This window comes from Odontomachus brunneus, unplaced genomic scaffold (assembly GCF_010583005.1).
Source record: "Odontomachus brunneus isolate Ranch 3 - 2012 unplaced genomic scaffold, Obru_v1 Obru_scaffold_047, whole genome shotgun sequence".
In the NCBI taxonomy this organism is placed as follows: Eukaryota; Metazoa; Arthropoda; class Insecta; order Hymenoptera; family Formicidae; genus Odontomachus; species Odontomachus brunneus.
This window is the reverse complement of record NW_022639497.1, coordinates 1,510,445-1,527,189: the sequence shown is the minus strand read 5'-3', so window position 1 is coordinate 1,527,189 and position 16,745 is coordinate 1,510,445. Positions and strand designations below refer to the sequence as shown.

At 41.3% G+C, this 16,745-nt stretch overlaps 1 protein-coding gene and 1 long non-coding RNA gene across 3 annotated transcripts in view; one reads left to right on the top strand and one right to left on the bottom strand.

The window, feature by feature from the left end:
* The window catches only part of LOC116844871 (scavenger receptor class B member 1), a 55,560-nt gene extending 39,134 nt beyond the window's left edge, over positions 1–16,426 (bottom strand). Inside the window, exon 1 of one of the 2 annotated variants that reach the window (XM_032816971.1) lies at positions 16,284–16,426. In XM_032816971.1, coding sequence (XP_032672862.1) covers positions 16,284–16,308 — 25 coding nt within the window. In that variant the 5' untranslated portion in view covers positions 16,309–16,426. Of the gene's footprint in view, positions 1–7,836; positions 9,066–16,283 lie in introns of those variants that run through there. The other variant, XM_032816969.1, reaches the window with a different exon arrangement.
* On the top strand, positions 9,133–16,438 carry LOC116844883. Its single transcript, XR_004378151.1, has 3 exons — positions 9,133–9,251; positions 13,998–14,097; positions 16,296–16,438. It is a non-coding gene; the product is annotated as an uncharacterized LOC116844883 (long non-coding RNA).
* The last annotated feature ends 307 nt before the right edge of the window (positions 16,439–16,745 follow it).

Genomic DNA, 16,745 nt, shown 5'->3' with positions numbered 1-16,745 from the left:
TCTCTCTCTCTCTCTCTCTCTCTCTCTCTCTCTCTCTCTCTCTCTCTCTATTCGCCGCGGTAAACGAAATTGAAAACGTCGCTTTCAACGTCGATGTCAATCGCGAGTGATTTACCTGGAATGTAGAAAGCAAATCGCGCACAATCATGAAGAGCGAATTATAAAAATGTATAGACTAACGTACTCCATTCTTTCTCGTTCTTGTACCTCTTTCTTGTATCTCCTCAAGAGGCACGAGTAAAAAAAGACGGGAAAAACAGAGTCGTTTTTTCTCGTTCTCGTGTTCGCGCCAAAGTGGTGATCGATCATTCGCGAGGTATCGGGCTCGGCCGAAGTTGAAGTGCCACTAACGAGAGACGCGGACAAGATTCTACTCTTTGAGATCAGTATTATGCAAGTGTTCTTGTACAACTCGAGGAACATCTTCAGCATACGTCCGCCGGCGTAATCGCTGACCATCATTTGTCACAGCTAATCTTCGCGTGACTGTCCCATCGTTCCTTCTCATTAACCTTTCAACCGAAAGCTCTTTCCGCTCGGACAGCACGGATGGAAAACACCGAAGAGAGATCTTACTTACGTCAAGCATCGACTAAACAATAATTCATTATGCAGTTCTAATCCTTTCAAGAATCCCGCGCACTGAGGGAAAAAATGATTAATTTAACTAAAATTATAATTACATTTGGCCCCAACCGTATTTTCTGATTATTCTAGCACAGAAATAGTGATGATAACATATAGTTATTATCACAAATATTACAATAGAATTTAACATAAAAACGTAAAAAAATAAAATTAAAGTAATAATTAAAAAATAAATAAAATTGTAATTAAATAAAACAAAAAATGGAATTTAAAAAATAATTTTCTTCGCCACAATTATTTCTATATGTGATTACAGCTACAAATAGCAAACATTTTTCTCAACGCGAGTCTAACCGTATTTTCTTGCGCGCCTCTTGTCATGATGGAATTAAAAAATAATATGAACAATGTTTTTATGCGCGCGCGTTTGAGCCAGATAATTGATATTTCCGAGAAACAAAGCTTGCCCACGCGAATTCCTACGGACGGACGCCTCTCATTAGCGTTGTAATCATTGCACGAATGGAAAACTCTCCGCCAGCGTATCCGAGAAACCGTCGCAGCGAGTCGCTAAAAGGAGCGCCGCGACGCAGGTTTTCGTTTGGCTCGTTCCCTGCACCGGCTGTTGCTTGGTCGATCGAATGCTGCATTCCTGCCGAGCCAATAACGCAGCCAGGCGTCGGTTTGCAGAGCCCGCGACTCGGAGCGAGTCGATATCTAATCGACACATGCGTGTAATTCACCTCGCCTACGGAGATCGTCTCTCAAAACAAAAATCACGGGGCACCGTCATGCCGGATGAGGATTTCTCCCTGAGAATTTCTGCGTGCTACGTGATTCGCGAGTCGATGTTCGCATATTTATGAATTTGCGATGTTCCCCGTGGAAAATTCAAGAGCAAGATTTCTCTTGGACTGGAAATATCGATTTCATTCCTTTTTTTCTTCTCGACTCCCGAACAAGTCGGATGGCAATTGCATCGCGACCTTTAATTTTAAATAAATCGGCCGAGTCTCCATTGGACGAACAAAGGATGATAGACAAGACTAGATAAGTGCACTCACGAATCTTGCGCCGCGTGCTCGCGTCCATCGCGATGCGAGAGCGAAGGAGAGAAGAGAAGAGTAATTTCATCCGAACTGCTCTGCATATTCCGGCCCCGTAATTGCTAGTTCAAAGAAAGAGACAGAGAAGAAAAGAGACATAAAGAAAGAGAGAGAGAGAGAAAAAGAGAGAAAGGTTTCTCGCGGCAGATTGCTATCGTAAATAAAGGCTCATAATGAGAACGCCGAGTTTCCTCGTTTCGACGATTCGATGATGGGAACGCGAACGAACCGACAGTTCGTTGAACTCGAGACGCGCCGAAGAGGCCGGCGTCTCTTTTTCCGATCGCTGCACCTGCGGCGAATAGGAGTGCGAACGGCGTTGATGGAAATCCATCTTCGCGAAATCACGGCTTTCTCATACGCGTTGTCGTTACGCGAGTCAGCCTGAGATTCTCACCGTGCACGACAGCGCGCCGCGTTCTCTCCTTACTTCGGTATAACTCGCGCCAATTTTACTAGTCGATTGCGATACAGTGTGACACATGAGAGAGTAGCGTGTACAAAAAGCGCGCAGCCTTCAATGAATCTTCACTCGCGCTTTATCTCACAACCCTGCGACCGCGGCTGCGCGAAGACAATTACAGCACTTACGCGATCGTATTCGTAGTTTTATCGCCCGCGCGACCGGCGAGTTACAATCGTGTTACCCCGTGGTGTTGTACCGGCAAAAAGTCGTGGGTGCCGACGAGCGAAGACCTCGTTGCTGCGCTTTCCTTATTACCGGTAATCTGCAGTCGTAAAAACGAAAATTTGCATCGGCGGCGGCAAAGTGTTGGCAAATTGGTCGCTTTCGCACGAGAAGCGTTTCGTCGCGCAAATCGACGGCGAATGGCACTCGTCGAAAGTCGAATCACGGATCGTGCTAATCACCGCGCGTCGGAAAAAGCGCGAGAATCTCGCGAGAAACTCGTACTGCGCGAGAAAATCGCACGGGCAGACAGTTTCTTGTCGCAAAAATTCAAGGGAAAAAGTCTCTAATATTGCACCAAGAGATTTTCTGAAAAATAATTAAAATGACTGCAAATTTAGAAAAATCTCAAAAGCTGCTCCTCCAGATTGTTCTTCACCCACTTTTGGAAAAAGAATCTTTAATGTTGCACTGAGATGCTTTGAAAAGTAAAAATAGCTGCAAATTTTGAGACGAAAACTCTTAGAAGATACTCTCTCAGATTGTTCTTCACCCGCTTTTGGAAAAGGGCCAGATTAACTTTCTCGAATTAATTTAACACATTCACTATTTTGTTACTACAATGTTAATTAACTCTAACTCCTAACTGTAACTTTAATATACATCGTCTCTCTTGCTACCTGAAAATTATTCCTCAATGATTGTTCGTCTTTACGTGAGATTTACAATTCCCATTCGCTGTCAAGCGTTAAAGTAGTTTGTTCGTTCGAACCACGATTAGAATTCGGTATGACAAACCGTTGTTCAAACAGAGATACAACTAAACGTAGTCTGTCGTAGCACGCATGTGTGTGCATGCGTGATGCATATGTGTGTGTGTGTATGTACATGTGTGTATATCTATCTGCATGCAATGATTACTTCGTGTTATATAAGAGTGCTTCCTGCTCTTACGCCAATCACCACATAATATGTAAAACACGCCGAGCCTGTCTCAGACACCATTCCCCCTTAGTATTACTCGCGCGACGAGAAAATAATGCTGGACGCAGTAATACTACTGTAATAGCGACTTGTCTTTCACCGATGGTTTCTATTATGAATTTACGAAAGCTTGCACCGATTTCCATCTTAATCCGCGTATCCCGAAAAATGTTTTACTTCATCGACAAAAATGGATGACATAAGAAATAAAATGATTAATATAGTATGTGAGCACAAATGTTTTATAATATAGAATGTGTAAACAGCTCGGCGAAGGGACACGTTAAATCAAGAATTTATAAGACCCATTCTAAATTAAGATTTCACATTTGAAAAGAATTTCTTATATACACACACATACACACGACACAACGAATTAAGAACTTGCTTCATTCCTTCGTAAATCCCCATGTCGTTTCTTGCTAACGCCAGTTCGCAATTTATAAGTCCGATGTCAGATATTAATTAATTATTGGCTGACTCATTACCGATTAGAATCAATTGTTAATTGAAACTTAATAAAGTCGTGCTTAAATTTGCTTGAAGAATTCTTCCCTGCACGGGATCATTCGTATCCTCTCCGTAACTTTCCGCGAGTGTCGCGTAAGGGCCCGAAAGTTTCCGCGGAGCTCGTTACATCATTGACTCACGTTCTCACGTGCTCAAACGCTATCGAATGTCTTACGTATGCACATACGACAAGTATCCGCGAAGGTGAGAGAGGGAGAGAAAAAAGCGACGTCGAATACGACAATATACCGAGCGCGATGCAACTCGCCATACTTGCCTTCAGCCGTGAGTAAATCCGCGATGAGATCGACATCGTCGTTAATGGTTAATGGTCGCAAAGTTCATCCTTTAGCAGACAAATAACATCTCATGAAATTACTACATATATAATATATTCACGGCTCTGAATAATAATTAATCATGCCCGACATATAACATTTTTTTTTCTTTATTTATAGTTGTTTGCCGCATATTATTTATTATCAATGTCGTGCTGAAGGACATCAAATGAGTGGAGCTGACCAATCAATCGATTTGTTCAATTCTTGCCGTCCAAACTCTTCTCGCGATGATGTAAAGCTGTTTTTACACAGAGAACAAACCGGATCAAGAGAGATAAACCTCGTACTTTGGCTTGCGTGCGTAAAGGGGAACGCGGTAATCTCGTGAGGCTATTCAGTACTAGCCACGTAGAATCCCGATCGGGCGACCTTTAAAATCGATGTCGCGTCAGCGAGGATAACCAGTATCAGAAATAATGATCGGTCGATTAGTATCGGTATGAGGAGCAATAAGACAGTATCAAAGATGATTTCAAGGAAAAATGTCCAATAAAAACGATAAAGCTATTTTTAACACAACTGTCAATTAATCATGAATTAATGATCATCAGTTGATTTTCTCTCTTATCTACATTGAGATGATATTGTAGTAAGAATTATTGTAGTAAGAATTAAACTTATATTCTCTTTTACAATGTTTCTTGTAAAACGTAGATTGTACTAAAATTATAGTGGAAATTACTAATGAAAATAATAAACTTGGCGACGATTTGAATATACGATACAAAAAACATTCATATAATTACCATAATTTTATGATAAAAAACCAAATGTGTATTATTATTTTGTATGGTCCTAGATTACAAAAATGTTATAATTTTCACTACAATATTTTCTACGTGAATTATTATTTATGTCACTCAATGAAAAATTACTATTATTATTATTATTAATAAAATTATTATTATTAATAAAATTGTATTTACTAGGATGGAGCTTTTTCTCTCTTTCGCACGTGCTTATTTTCTTCTACTTTTTATTGCTTTTATGCTTTTAAATATGTTAAAAATTGTACGCTATATCTCATAAACATCGAATATTATTCTGAACATGAATTACATGACAAATTAGAATCGAATAGAGCGAATAGAGCTCTACAAAATGTTACCGTTCGCGATGCGAATTCTTACATTGAAATTAAAGTTCCGTTAAGATAAAGATCTGTTATGGAGGTGAATCCAGGAAGAATATTATGAAAATAATTCGTTGCATCAGCGCAGGGTCGAAGGAACGATAAGAACGTGTGTAATGTGACTTTTTCTCAGAATTAATGTTCAATAGTAACGTCTTTTTTCAAGATAGACACGCAGCCGGAGATTTAAATCAGTATAATTTTGACGAGTACCGACCAGAGATACGAAGAATATATGTGTTTCGACGACGAACTAAATTACCAAGTGACAGTGGAAACATGACAGTTATACGCATTTCGTGCTTCTATATTTTGCTGTACCGTGCGTCATTTCTTGAGCCAAAAATTGTACAGAAAATCAGAGTTTTCTACTCCCGGCAACGCCCCGACACTTCACATAATTAATCAACATTTTTTTACACAATTAATCGATGTTATTTCACGTTTGCAGCACCATACATTGCCTCGCAAATCGAAAGATCCACGGAGAATCAAATTTTCCCCACCCGGAAACGCACGTAATCCCCGATGTTTTACATAATTAACCGACAGGATCCTCCACACGTAATTAAGTCAGATCTGATTGAATGATTCTTTCCAGCGCGAAGCAAATTACTCGCAATACCCGATCGCCAATGAGCGGAGAAAAGAAATGCTACTCGGAGGCATGAAGCGCCTTACTAAAAGGACACTTAGCTCGATATTGACGGGACTGTCGGGACGTACGATGACGGTCGACTGAGATGGTGTCTCGCTTCGCGTTTTGAAACCTTCCGGAAGCAAGTTAATAAAGCGCGCTCGACAGCGATCGCGGATTGGGAACTCGCCGAAATTGCGAGCACGCTTCATTTCACCGGCGCAACGGACCGGAGTAAGGCGAAAAACTTTCGGGCCGTGTCGCGAGGTGAAAGTACCGCGGCGGTCCACGAGTGCACGTATTCGCGAGTCGGGGTGACAGCCGAGGAGTTGTCAACGACAATGCCGTCGCCGCCGCCACCGCCGCCGAGGAAGCCGACGACGGTGTCGCGCTAAATAGGCCGCAATGATTCAGTGTGGTCGAGCGTGCGCGCGCGATGACACATCCATTGAATCGAATTAAGAGCAACGGCTACAACCGAGCCGTGACATTACCCGCGATGATCGAGTTAATCGCAGCCTCTTGGACTGAAGCGCACGTCTCGGTGCCCTGCGCCTTGCTCGTGCCCGACGGCGCGATGCAACCACGCCGCTTCGCGGCTGATAAGACGTGGAAAATTCGAGAACGCGGATCGAGACGGTCGAGTGGTGCGATTGAAATACGCACCGTCGGGATTTTGATGGGTCGAAGTGAAATTGACGTACTCTCGATGGTCATGGTATTATATAAACGCTGACGAGGCGGCGCGATTCGCCTTTTCGAGCGTGACGAACTTTACCATACATTAGTAGATTCGGAATGATTAACGTTGTATAAGATGATTGATCTTGCATAACTGCACTCGTATGGGGAAAGAGAGAGAGAGAGAGAGAGAGAGAGAGAGAGAGAGAGAAAGAGAGAGAAGGAGAGGCGGAATTCTTTCACCCGGGTTGTCATTTCCGATTCAATCAGTCGCGCATTATTGCCTTTCTTTAGTAGCCACTTGAATATGACACAATAAAATATGAAATGCCAATTTTAGCTATCACAAAGTCCACTCTAAATTTCAAGTTAACCATTCGTTCTGCCGACAGACAAAAATGTTCCATCAATATTTGTCACAAGTTTCTTTAACCATCAATTTCTAGTATTCTTTCGCTTATTTTCACTATTTTTATTATTCTTATATCATATTTATCAAGTCGACAAAAACGACAAACATAAACGTAAAAAAGAAAATGTATGAGTTATTAATGAAATAATTAACATCAATTAATTAATTATCATTTTCAGTTTGTCAACAGATTTCAGTTTGTCAAGACGATGAGTTAGTTTCACTTAAAATCTAGAATGCACTCTCCAGGACGTAAAACTGACAATTTGTTTTTTGTTATGTATTTGCGCTGATAACAACGTAACGAAAATCGCTATAAGATATGTAATTGGGCGAAACATTTTCAGTGGTTATGGCTTTGCTTGAACCTCTCTTCGTGTCAACTTCACGATCATTGTCCGAACGCGCGTCGTCGGGACGTTCGTTCGATCGATTCGCAGCGTCGGCGGTCATCGAGAACATCACGATGATTTAACCGCGAAATACGCAACCTCGATATGCACACAATATCGCGAAACGCTTCCGGCTATAAACGCACAAGGCGCATACTGAAACGCGTATGCATGTGAGACGCTTGACTTTCGCGTCGAGTCGATCACGACGATTACGTTATGATCGTGTTATGTTACAAGGGAATGCATTTCGGTGCAATTCACAGATGCATCGAACGCAAATACAAGTGCATTCGAATACCTCGCGTATCCTCGTAAGCGCAATCCTCTCGAGGATTTCGCGATCTCCTCGAGGAGACGCAATCCCTCTCATCTGTCATAATTTTTCTAAGACAAGATCTCTCTACTGACGTATGAGTACTTACACCATCGTCTGAGGAAACCGCCTTGCAGTTTGGCGCAGATCCCGCGATGCACCCTCATGCTGAGCGAACCTTCACCGTGCGTTCACCCCGAAAAATCACAGCACACCCGCCCGTCGGCGAAATCGTACCAAGTGCGAACGCGTATGTGTCCCGCTTCCTCCTGCTTCCCTTTTCCTACCTTTCTGGATGGTTGATCCTTCAGGAGATATGTTCGTAGATCAAGTCATGCACAGACACACCTTTTTCTTAAAGACGTTATTGTTGTCCTGTTTATCTTCTTCGTCGTCGTCTTCTTCGTCGTCGTCGTCGTCGTCGTCGTTGCTGTCTTTCAACGTCACGTGTTGTTTTCTTCGTCTGGTGATCGTTTTCTCGCGATGCGACGACTTGGAAGAGGCTATTGGACAGTTGGGTTAACCAGCTGGAGAAAGTCAATCCTCCTTTCAGAATGAGCTAAGTGTGCCGGACCGTACGGTGTCGCACAGTTTCGCCTGTTTTATATCGCAGATTCTGGTTGCCAGAAGGCGCGCTTTTACTTCTCTTTTACACGCTGTCGTCGTTATTGTTCGCTCCACTGGTCGTCTGTTGTTTTGAGGCAGATGAAACGTGCGATCACCGCATATCCTTTCCCACTAGGACCAACTGATATCGTGGAGGGATATCCTCCACGTCGTCGATCAACCGATCGATCGATCGCTTGCGGTGGTACCAGCCACGATCGAGCGATCCTCGTTGATCCTCGAGTCCGTTCGCACGCGACGAGTGCACGCGACTGCTTCCTCGACTGCTGCGTGGTCGACCGCTGGTGGCCGCGACAGTGATCGTGGGAACGACCGGCGATGATGATGTACTTGGATGAGGAAGAGGCATACGATCCGGAGGAGGGGGCGAGGTAGGGATATGGATAGGAGATACGAAGGAGATAGATAAAGATGGTGGGAGTAAGAGGAGAGAGAAAAAAAAATATATAAAGAAATATATAAAGAGGGACAAAGACGACTGAATCGGGAAGAGGAGCGTCGAGAAGTCGAACGGAGGTAAGAAGAAGAAGGAAGAAAGAAAGAGAGAGAGAGAGAGAGGAAAAGAGAAAGGAGGAGAGGAGAGGAGAGAATCGAAGAGAGATCAAGCGGAACCGACGTGTGCGTTCGGTGTAGGTATCGGTGTACGTGCGCGTAGAATATCGTGTGGCAGAGATGGGCGAGCGTGCGATCGGTGCGAGATCAGCCGAGACACTGCGAATACAGGAGAAGCGTCGCGCCGCTCAGGTGAACGATTTATTATTGCCCCCACTTGCCGCTCCACTTTGCCCCCTTCGGTGACTACTACACTACCACTATTGCTGACTGCTGCTACGTTGCTGCTCCATTCGGCTCTTGCATTGCTCATCTCGCTCCGGCAGCACAAGAGCGCTTCATTTGGTTTGCATCTCTTTTACATTATACGAAATTTCTCCTTAATATTGTTTTTCTTTCTCCCCCCCCCCTCTTCTCTCTCTCTCACTCTTTCTCTTTCGTTCTCTGTTTCTTTTATTCTTTCTATTATAATCCTTCATCATGCCTTGATCGATGCTTTGCAACACGCGCAGCTCAAGCAAAAACAGCGCACATTAAAGGTCAATAAAATTCGCAAACGCTCTTGCGAATTAAAAGTCCCGCGATAAATTTATGTTGAGCGACTTACAACGCGACCGCGTGATTGAAAAGTGATCGCAAAGCATCATGAATGTTTGTCCAAACGATTGTCAAATCGTTGCTATTACATCCCAAAGTTTCGACTCTTTTGTAATGTGTCAAGCTCGAGGAGGATCGGGGCCTCGCGAGCCTAGGCGCGCTCCTACCAGTGAGGCGAGCTTCTCGCTTCCTCTTTCAGCCAAGTAACGCAGGTGGCAACGCCTGCGCCTGCGCTGGTACCACCACCTCTGAACACTCCGCGTCGTCCTCTCTCGCTTTCTCCCGCGTCTTATCCGCGCACCAGGTAGTCCTTGTTCCATCGCGTCGGAGCCCTGCGGGTCCTTTCCTTCCGCGCTTCTCCGTTATCCGCCTCCTCGAACTCAATACGCGACGGTTTCGGAAAATAATAACAATTCGCGTATCGCGTAGGTGGAGCGGTGACTGTCCTGGAACAGGACTTCCTCGTGATTCTCAGCAGCATTCTCTCTGTCCATTCATTGTACGCGACACATAGAACGAGACAGTCGTGCTCTTCGTCTCGTCCGTGTATTCTCGACTTCGTTTTCACGGTCGACTCTCGCGCTGCCACAATTTTACCGAAAACTAATGCTAATGAGTAACCTCCTTTTATGAGTAACGCCCGTTTATGAGTAACCTCGTTTCTTAATTAGTTTTATAAGGAAACTACATTCTTTAATCGAGTCGTAAATGATAAGTCATCGTCGAAATATACGTACAGATATATAATATCAAATCGTTCAACACTTTGATGACGACCGCTGTCGCGTATGAGTGATTCATTATGACAGGCGATTATCATCTCATGAAAAAATATTTGTCGATAATAAATATTGTCGATAATAAAAATCTATGTAATTTTTTTAGAGAACGTATGAAGCACATATATAAATTAAAGGTTTACGTGCAATATGAGAATTTTCGTTTTTTTAAATACAGTCTAAGAGAGCCTTCGAAATTTGCCGGGTGAAAATTTCGCTCTGAAATAATTTATCTGAAATTTCGCGTAGTTATTCTTGATAAAACTAATCTGGTCTTTAGGATTTTTTTATATTTATTATAGCTTTTTTATATATAACTAATGAGGAAACTGTAAATTTACTGTAGCAAATTGAACCGTCAGCTTTGAGTGCTAATAACTATACCAGGAGTCAGTATCTTAATAGATCAGCTATAACAAAGACTAGTTCCATTAATCTTTGACTTGACGGATTTAATATTTGCGAAAAGTTGATCTTAGCAAAGAGTCAATAATTTGTTCAGAAAAAAATTCCAAAGTTGGGCGTTTTCTGACCCGCGTAATCGTATGTGTAGCTCCTTAAAAATGAAGCATCGTGAATCTGTCAAAAACTAGTCTCAATTTAGCGACGCACACGCCGCACCGATGTTCACAGATATAGTTTTTCGTCGCGGACTTTCACCCGGTCGATCGGTCGGTTACCCACGCATTGAAGTCTCCGAAAGGTGTCGAATTTCCGGTCGGAGATTCCCCCGGCTTCGCCGCGAATTATTAACTCACGTCGGTTACGGCGCGACTAGAATGGACGAAACTTACGTAGACGTTAATAAACGACGCGAGGAGAACTTTACAGTTAGCGATCTCGAAAAAAGAGGCCCACCGCCAAAATTAACCCGATTCCGCGTAGCTCGTCCGCAATCGACAATCGCCTTGCCTAGGAACGTGGTCAAGCGGTCGGTGATCGAGGACATAAATGTAGGTCAATGCGGAAAACTACGCGAGTTTTTACGCGGCTTCTCCTGCCGCGATGTTCTTCCGCATTATCGCATCTGGAGCTCTCCTTTCGATTCGTATCGGTGATAATTGTTACCTAGACGATAACCAGTATTGGATAAGGGAACCGTTACATCTGACCGAATTTCGCACATGCGATATTTTTCAGTCCGTCTCATTCGATCGACGCGGTCAGAGTTCCTCCAGTCCAAGTTAGGACAATGCATAGTGATTCCTGACTGGTCTGCATCCTGTCCGTCATTTTTAGAGCTGACATGAATGGGAGTGAGAGAGAAATTCTGCTAGAGAGTAGAAATGAGAGAGCAGCTCTGAGACTGAAATGACGAAGCACGCTGCAACTTTTCTCTCATTGACTCATTCGCTCACTCACTCACTCACTCATTCATTCATTCATTCACTTCCTTTCCACAAATGTCAACGGACAAATGTCCGGACCGATGTCCTAACTCTGGAGTCGAATAACTTCTCGCTCGAATTCGTCGTTGCGCGGAAAATCCGCAGCGCAGGTTCTTGGAAATGCACTTCTCGGCGATGCGCTCGGACTCGCGATCTTGCGAGTCACTTGCCGCGATCTCGCGCAGGCGTCCGAGTGTGAAGTGTCCTCGGCATTATGCCTGATTCATATAATTCACATAATTAAATCCGCTGAAGAATCGCACGCGCGCACGGCATCCGCACGAGAAGAATCCGTCTTTAAAACGTCCGAGGCAGAATTATTCTAGCGTAGCGCGCCGTAACAGACATCCGCTGTCAGCGACAGAGGAGACTCTACATTGACAGAAAAAGAGTCTACAGAGTAAAACATTATTCAGCGGTATCACTAATAACATATCTACTTAAACCGCTTTACTTAACTAGAATAAAAAATTGCATTCCTTTCATGGAGAGTTACGGCTTTAATAAAATGTATATTTTCTTATTCGATAAACATTTCGATATCAAAATATGTTGATATGAATAAATATTGAATTTTTTCTGATATTTGATTGCTCAGTATATATTAAGACTGATTAGCATTTCGCATAATATCGACAGCAAAAACTCAGAAAGAAAAACAGGAAGGATTAAAAATAAATACGAATTTGAGGTTTTAGCGTTGCGTAATCTTTACGGTTACGTTTTGTATTTTTACTTCGAAATATACGCGTCTGCGCGCACGATATTTTATGTACGGCACGCACATTTGTTTGTTAATATTTTTATCAATATAGTTGAACATATCCTGCTTATAAATAGCCAAAGAGACTTTGAGCAAGTACATGCACGCCGCGCAATTTTCACCTTCGCAGTTAAATATTGAACCTAGTCAATTCGCGTCGTGGGGTTTTCATATTGCGTCAACTGTGTTCCAACTGTGTCTTGGCTAATAATAAAGAGCGCTTCCCCTTATCGGCTGAGACATATCAGTCTTAATTACAGACCGATCGCTACGTATAATGCCCTTGTTTTTGCTGCACGATACCGGCGGTAACCTTGACCTTTTAATTGGGCGATACCTCGACATTTTCAATATTACGCAGATGACTGTCCACGTCACGTTTGATAAATTTGCGCGACAGGCTAACATCATTCGCATATGTATAGACTGATTAATCCAAACTAATAGTAGTTTTTGCTCTCCCGTACTTGCTCTTCTCCCGCACTTGACGCGCGTTACGCAACGTAACGAGCTCTACAGACAGCTTGATTGTAATGTCTATTTATTAAAGTAAAAACAAAAACAGGAACAAAGATCACGATATTGCGCAAATTGTTTTTGCATGGCCACGGGTAGCCACGCAGATACTTCCGCGGGACTTTCGGATAGACTAAGGCCTGTTATTAATCGTGATAAAAAACAGATATGGACGAAAACATAGCTCGAACGTAATTTACGATTTGTAAATTTGTTGTATCTCCCCTCCCTCTCGCTCCTTGTCATTTATTTCGCGGCATACAAGAACTTGATCGTACGAGTTAGTTAAACTGAAACAAGTAGTGCGAATCGCGTACTATTACACTAAGAGAAAAAAATATCTAACAAATAGTAAATATTTATTCTGTGAGTGTATAACATATTTACTTTTTTAGATTAATATAAAATATTTTTCAAATAAGAAACTATTTTCTTGAAATCTTAAGAAAACTTTAGCATTAACTTGAATGCATAATTATTTATTCTACTTAAAGAATTTAAATTTAAGTAAATATGTTATTAGCACTCACCAAAGAAATATTTAGCATTTTTTAGATTTTTTTTCGATGTATAATAAGAGAAAAAAAATACTTGATCTAATTAAATTTATAATTATTTTTTACTCCAACTATATTTTATGACAGTCCTAATGCAAAAATGATAGTAGTTACACGCATATAAAGTTATCATTATTAACATTATAATAGAATTTAATTAAAAAAATGGTTTCCTTGACCATAGTTTATAATAATTATTTTTCTATGTGTGTTTGTGATTATAGTTACAAATACCAAACTTTTTTCTCTCAATGTATATGCTGCATCGCTTGATTTTAGAAAACATCTGTTTTAAAATAACAGGAAACTTATATCTTAGAAATTTTTATATTGAACTCGTTTGATTACTTTGTAAGTCATCGATTCCTATCTGAGAAAATATCACGAATTCCAAATCTTTATCGTTATACTTAATCTAAGCTTCTGGAATTAGTATTACATACTTCGTCGATTTGTTCCCGACGTTTCATGAACATTCCACTTTGTTTCAGGAAGTGGAACGACTTAAACAACGCGCAGCACTAACTCGGAAGCCTAAAATATCCTTAATTATATTCTATTAGCAGACACTACACTATCTATCGATAGCAGGTACCATCTTATTAATATCATCTTAATATTATCTATTAATACTTTATTAGTATATTAGTCATTATTATATTAGCCATTTGAGAAACATATTTTTTCTACTTGACAGATTTTTATAAACATTTATATTTATACGTTTTTGAGGTTGCTAATTATAAACTAAAGTCCAATTTCCAAAATTCAAAATAGCGGACCAGTTTTTTATAAAAATTTTTATCTTCGCCAAAATTATGTACATATAACCCCGCAATACGATATGAATACTACCTATTATCAATACTTCCTTTTCAACCAAAGGCCCATCTCAATTCTTACGTATGTGTACGTCATTTAGCTTCTTAAGCGCTAACTTTAATTGTTAGTCCTCATTAGCTACTCTGTCGTGGTTAACCTTGTCTAGAGTCCCGAATTAAAACTTGTATAGTATCCTGTTTAACCTGTTCATTAACTCGTTTCAAAATCAAGATAATTTTTACTGCATCGCTTTTCGCACGTAATAATACGCTTTTATGATATTAATTTACATAAAAGCAACAACAAATAATTTCGAAGGATTTGGTCATTTAAGAGAGATGAGATGCTAGGAAAGTTGTGTGCAAAGCTAAAGATAGCATGTAAACACGAATTAAGATATAAATTTCGTTTTGGCATAACAATACTAATTGAACGTAAAAAAGTCGTTTCAAGGTTTCTTTTTGTATTGTTTATTAAAATAAAGAATAATAAATGAAGATAAACTATTGAAACGATTGAATATTAAATAATTCTTGAATAAATCTTTCTTTAAGCCTCAACAAAACAGAGTATTTTTAGCATTAAACGAGAGTATCTGGTATAGTCTCGTATATCTCGAGATTTTCTATTAATACTTCAAATTCTGCAAGGAAATGTTTAAGCCGAATTTTGTAAACCAAAATTTCAGATTGGGATTATACGCGAGAGAACTTCGTAAGAAATACAAGATGGAAAAACCCTAATCGATATAATCCCTTCTCCGCAACATCTCCCGTGTTATCTCTGTTTCATTATGTTCTTCCTTTATTATTTCATTTGTCTTGTTGTATTATAACAAGAGCATGGTTTAAAAGAATGATTTGTACAATCATATTAGACACGTCCATGAACTGATAAGAGAAAGAGAGAGAGAGAGAAAAAGAGAGAGAGAAAGGAAAAGAGATAATGGTAACAAGCATCTCTGAGAACACACGTTTGTGCAGTACAAACAAGAAAAAACACATGTCTATCATAACGAACAGCGAGAGGTCTGAAGGGGTTAATACTCCGTTTGTGAACGTTACAATCGGCTGTGCTGTAATTTACGGGACGAAATGCGCAACTAAGTTGACAACGACCGTCTTTCGCAAACGACGGTCTCCACCCTTTCGAGCTGCGTTGCGTTACGGCACAATTGTAAAGGATATCGTATCAAATGCTGAGGTGGAATAGTTAATTGTCGCTAATTACGATCCAACCTTTAACCTGCCATGATTGTACGATTCGCGTTATTAGAAGATACGCAGATATTCGTAATCGCGACTATTTATTGCGCGATACATCTCGAAATATCTTTTTTACTACGATCGCGAACGCAACACGCGCAGAAAGCAGCGCGAATATCGCGGTCGATCGGGTAACGATAATATAATAATGATAGCATACTTCGCCACAATACGGAAATGCGAAACATAATGTCATCGTAGTAAAGTGTTCCACAAGTTGCCGCGAAAAAATGTCCTTCCTTAAAGGATACACGAACGTACGCGCGCTCACGTTACACGCGCATAATCGAAAAAATCTTTTCTTTTCTTATTATTATTTCCGATTACATTTCGGTCGAGGTTGAAATCCTCTCCTGCAATTTCGTTTCGCTTCAGAGAATTAACGCCTAACCTGAATTGGTTAGGTGAATGTCGAGAAAACAGCAACGAGCTGAATTTCCGTTGAAACGAAGTGAACTTGAAATTCGTGATTCGCGAAATTGCGAGGGAGATCGATGAATTCTCCGCATGACGCACCAACAATAATGTATATTCTCGTTCGTGGCAATTCGATCGATCGCACGGTATGTCGTCGTAGCAGGAATATCAGCCAGGATCGGGCTGTGACGACGAGCGCGATCGCGAACACGCGACTTCTCTTCCGCGTGCGGCTCTCGGTTATCAAGGCGGCATTAGAATTACTCCACTTACTTTTATTTGCAGAAGCTCCGTACATCGTGCCGTTCCAACGGAAGCAAGGCGAGTAGGCAGGGCGTCAGTGCGTGTAATTGCTCCACAACTCTTGAATTACATGAATGACCAAACTGCGCCGAGATCAAGCCGGCGAAAGCGACTCCGTCGGGCCCGCGTGTGCGTTTCTATTTTTCCCTCGACAGTGTGTGCGCAGCATATTTCCCACTGGAGATCCCGCTGAAACACCAAAGATATATCGTTAATAAGATTCCATCAAGATAATCGCAAAGTGCGATCGTGCGATTATTCCGTCCCGTTCGCTATTCTCATGCGTGTCCCGCGACAGAGAGGAGAATAGGATCGACGTATTGAGAATCTAACCATTCTTTTGTGTCAAGATAATAAATATCGTTGCTATTATAATTACTAATATACGACTAACAATTTTGATTAATGCGATTAAGAGAAGAGATTATTTTA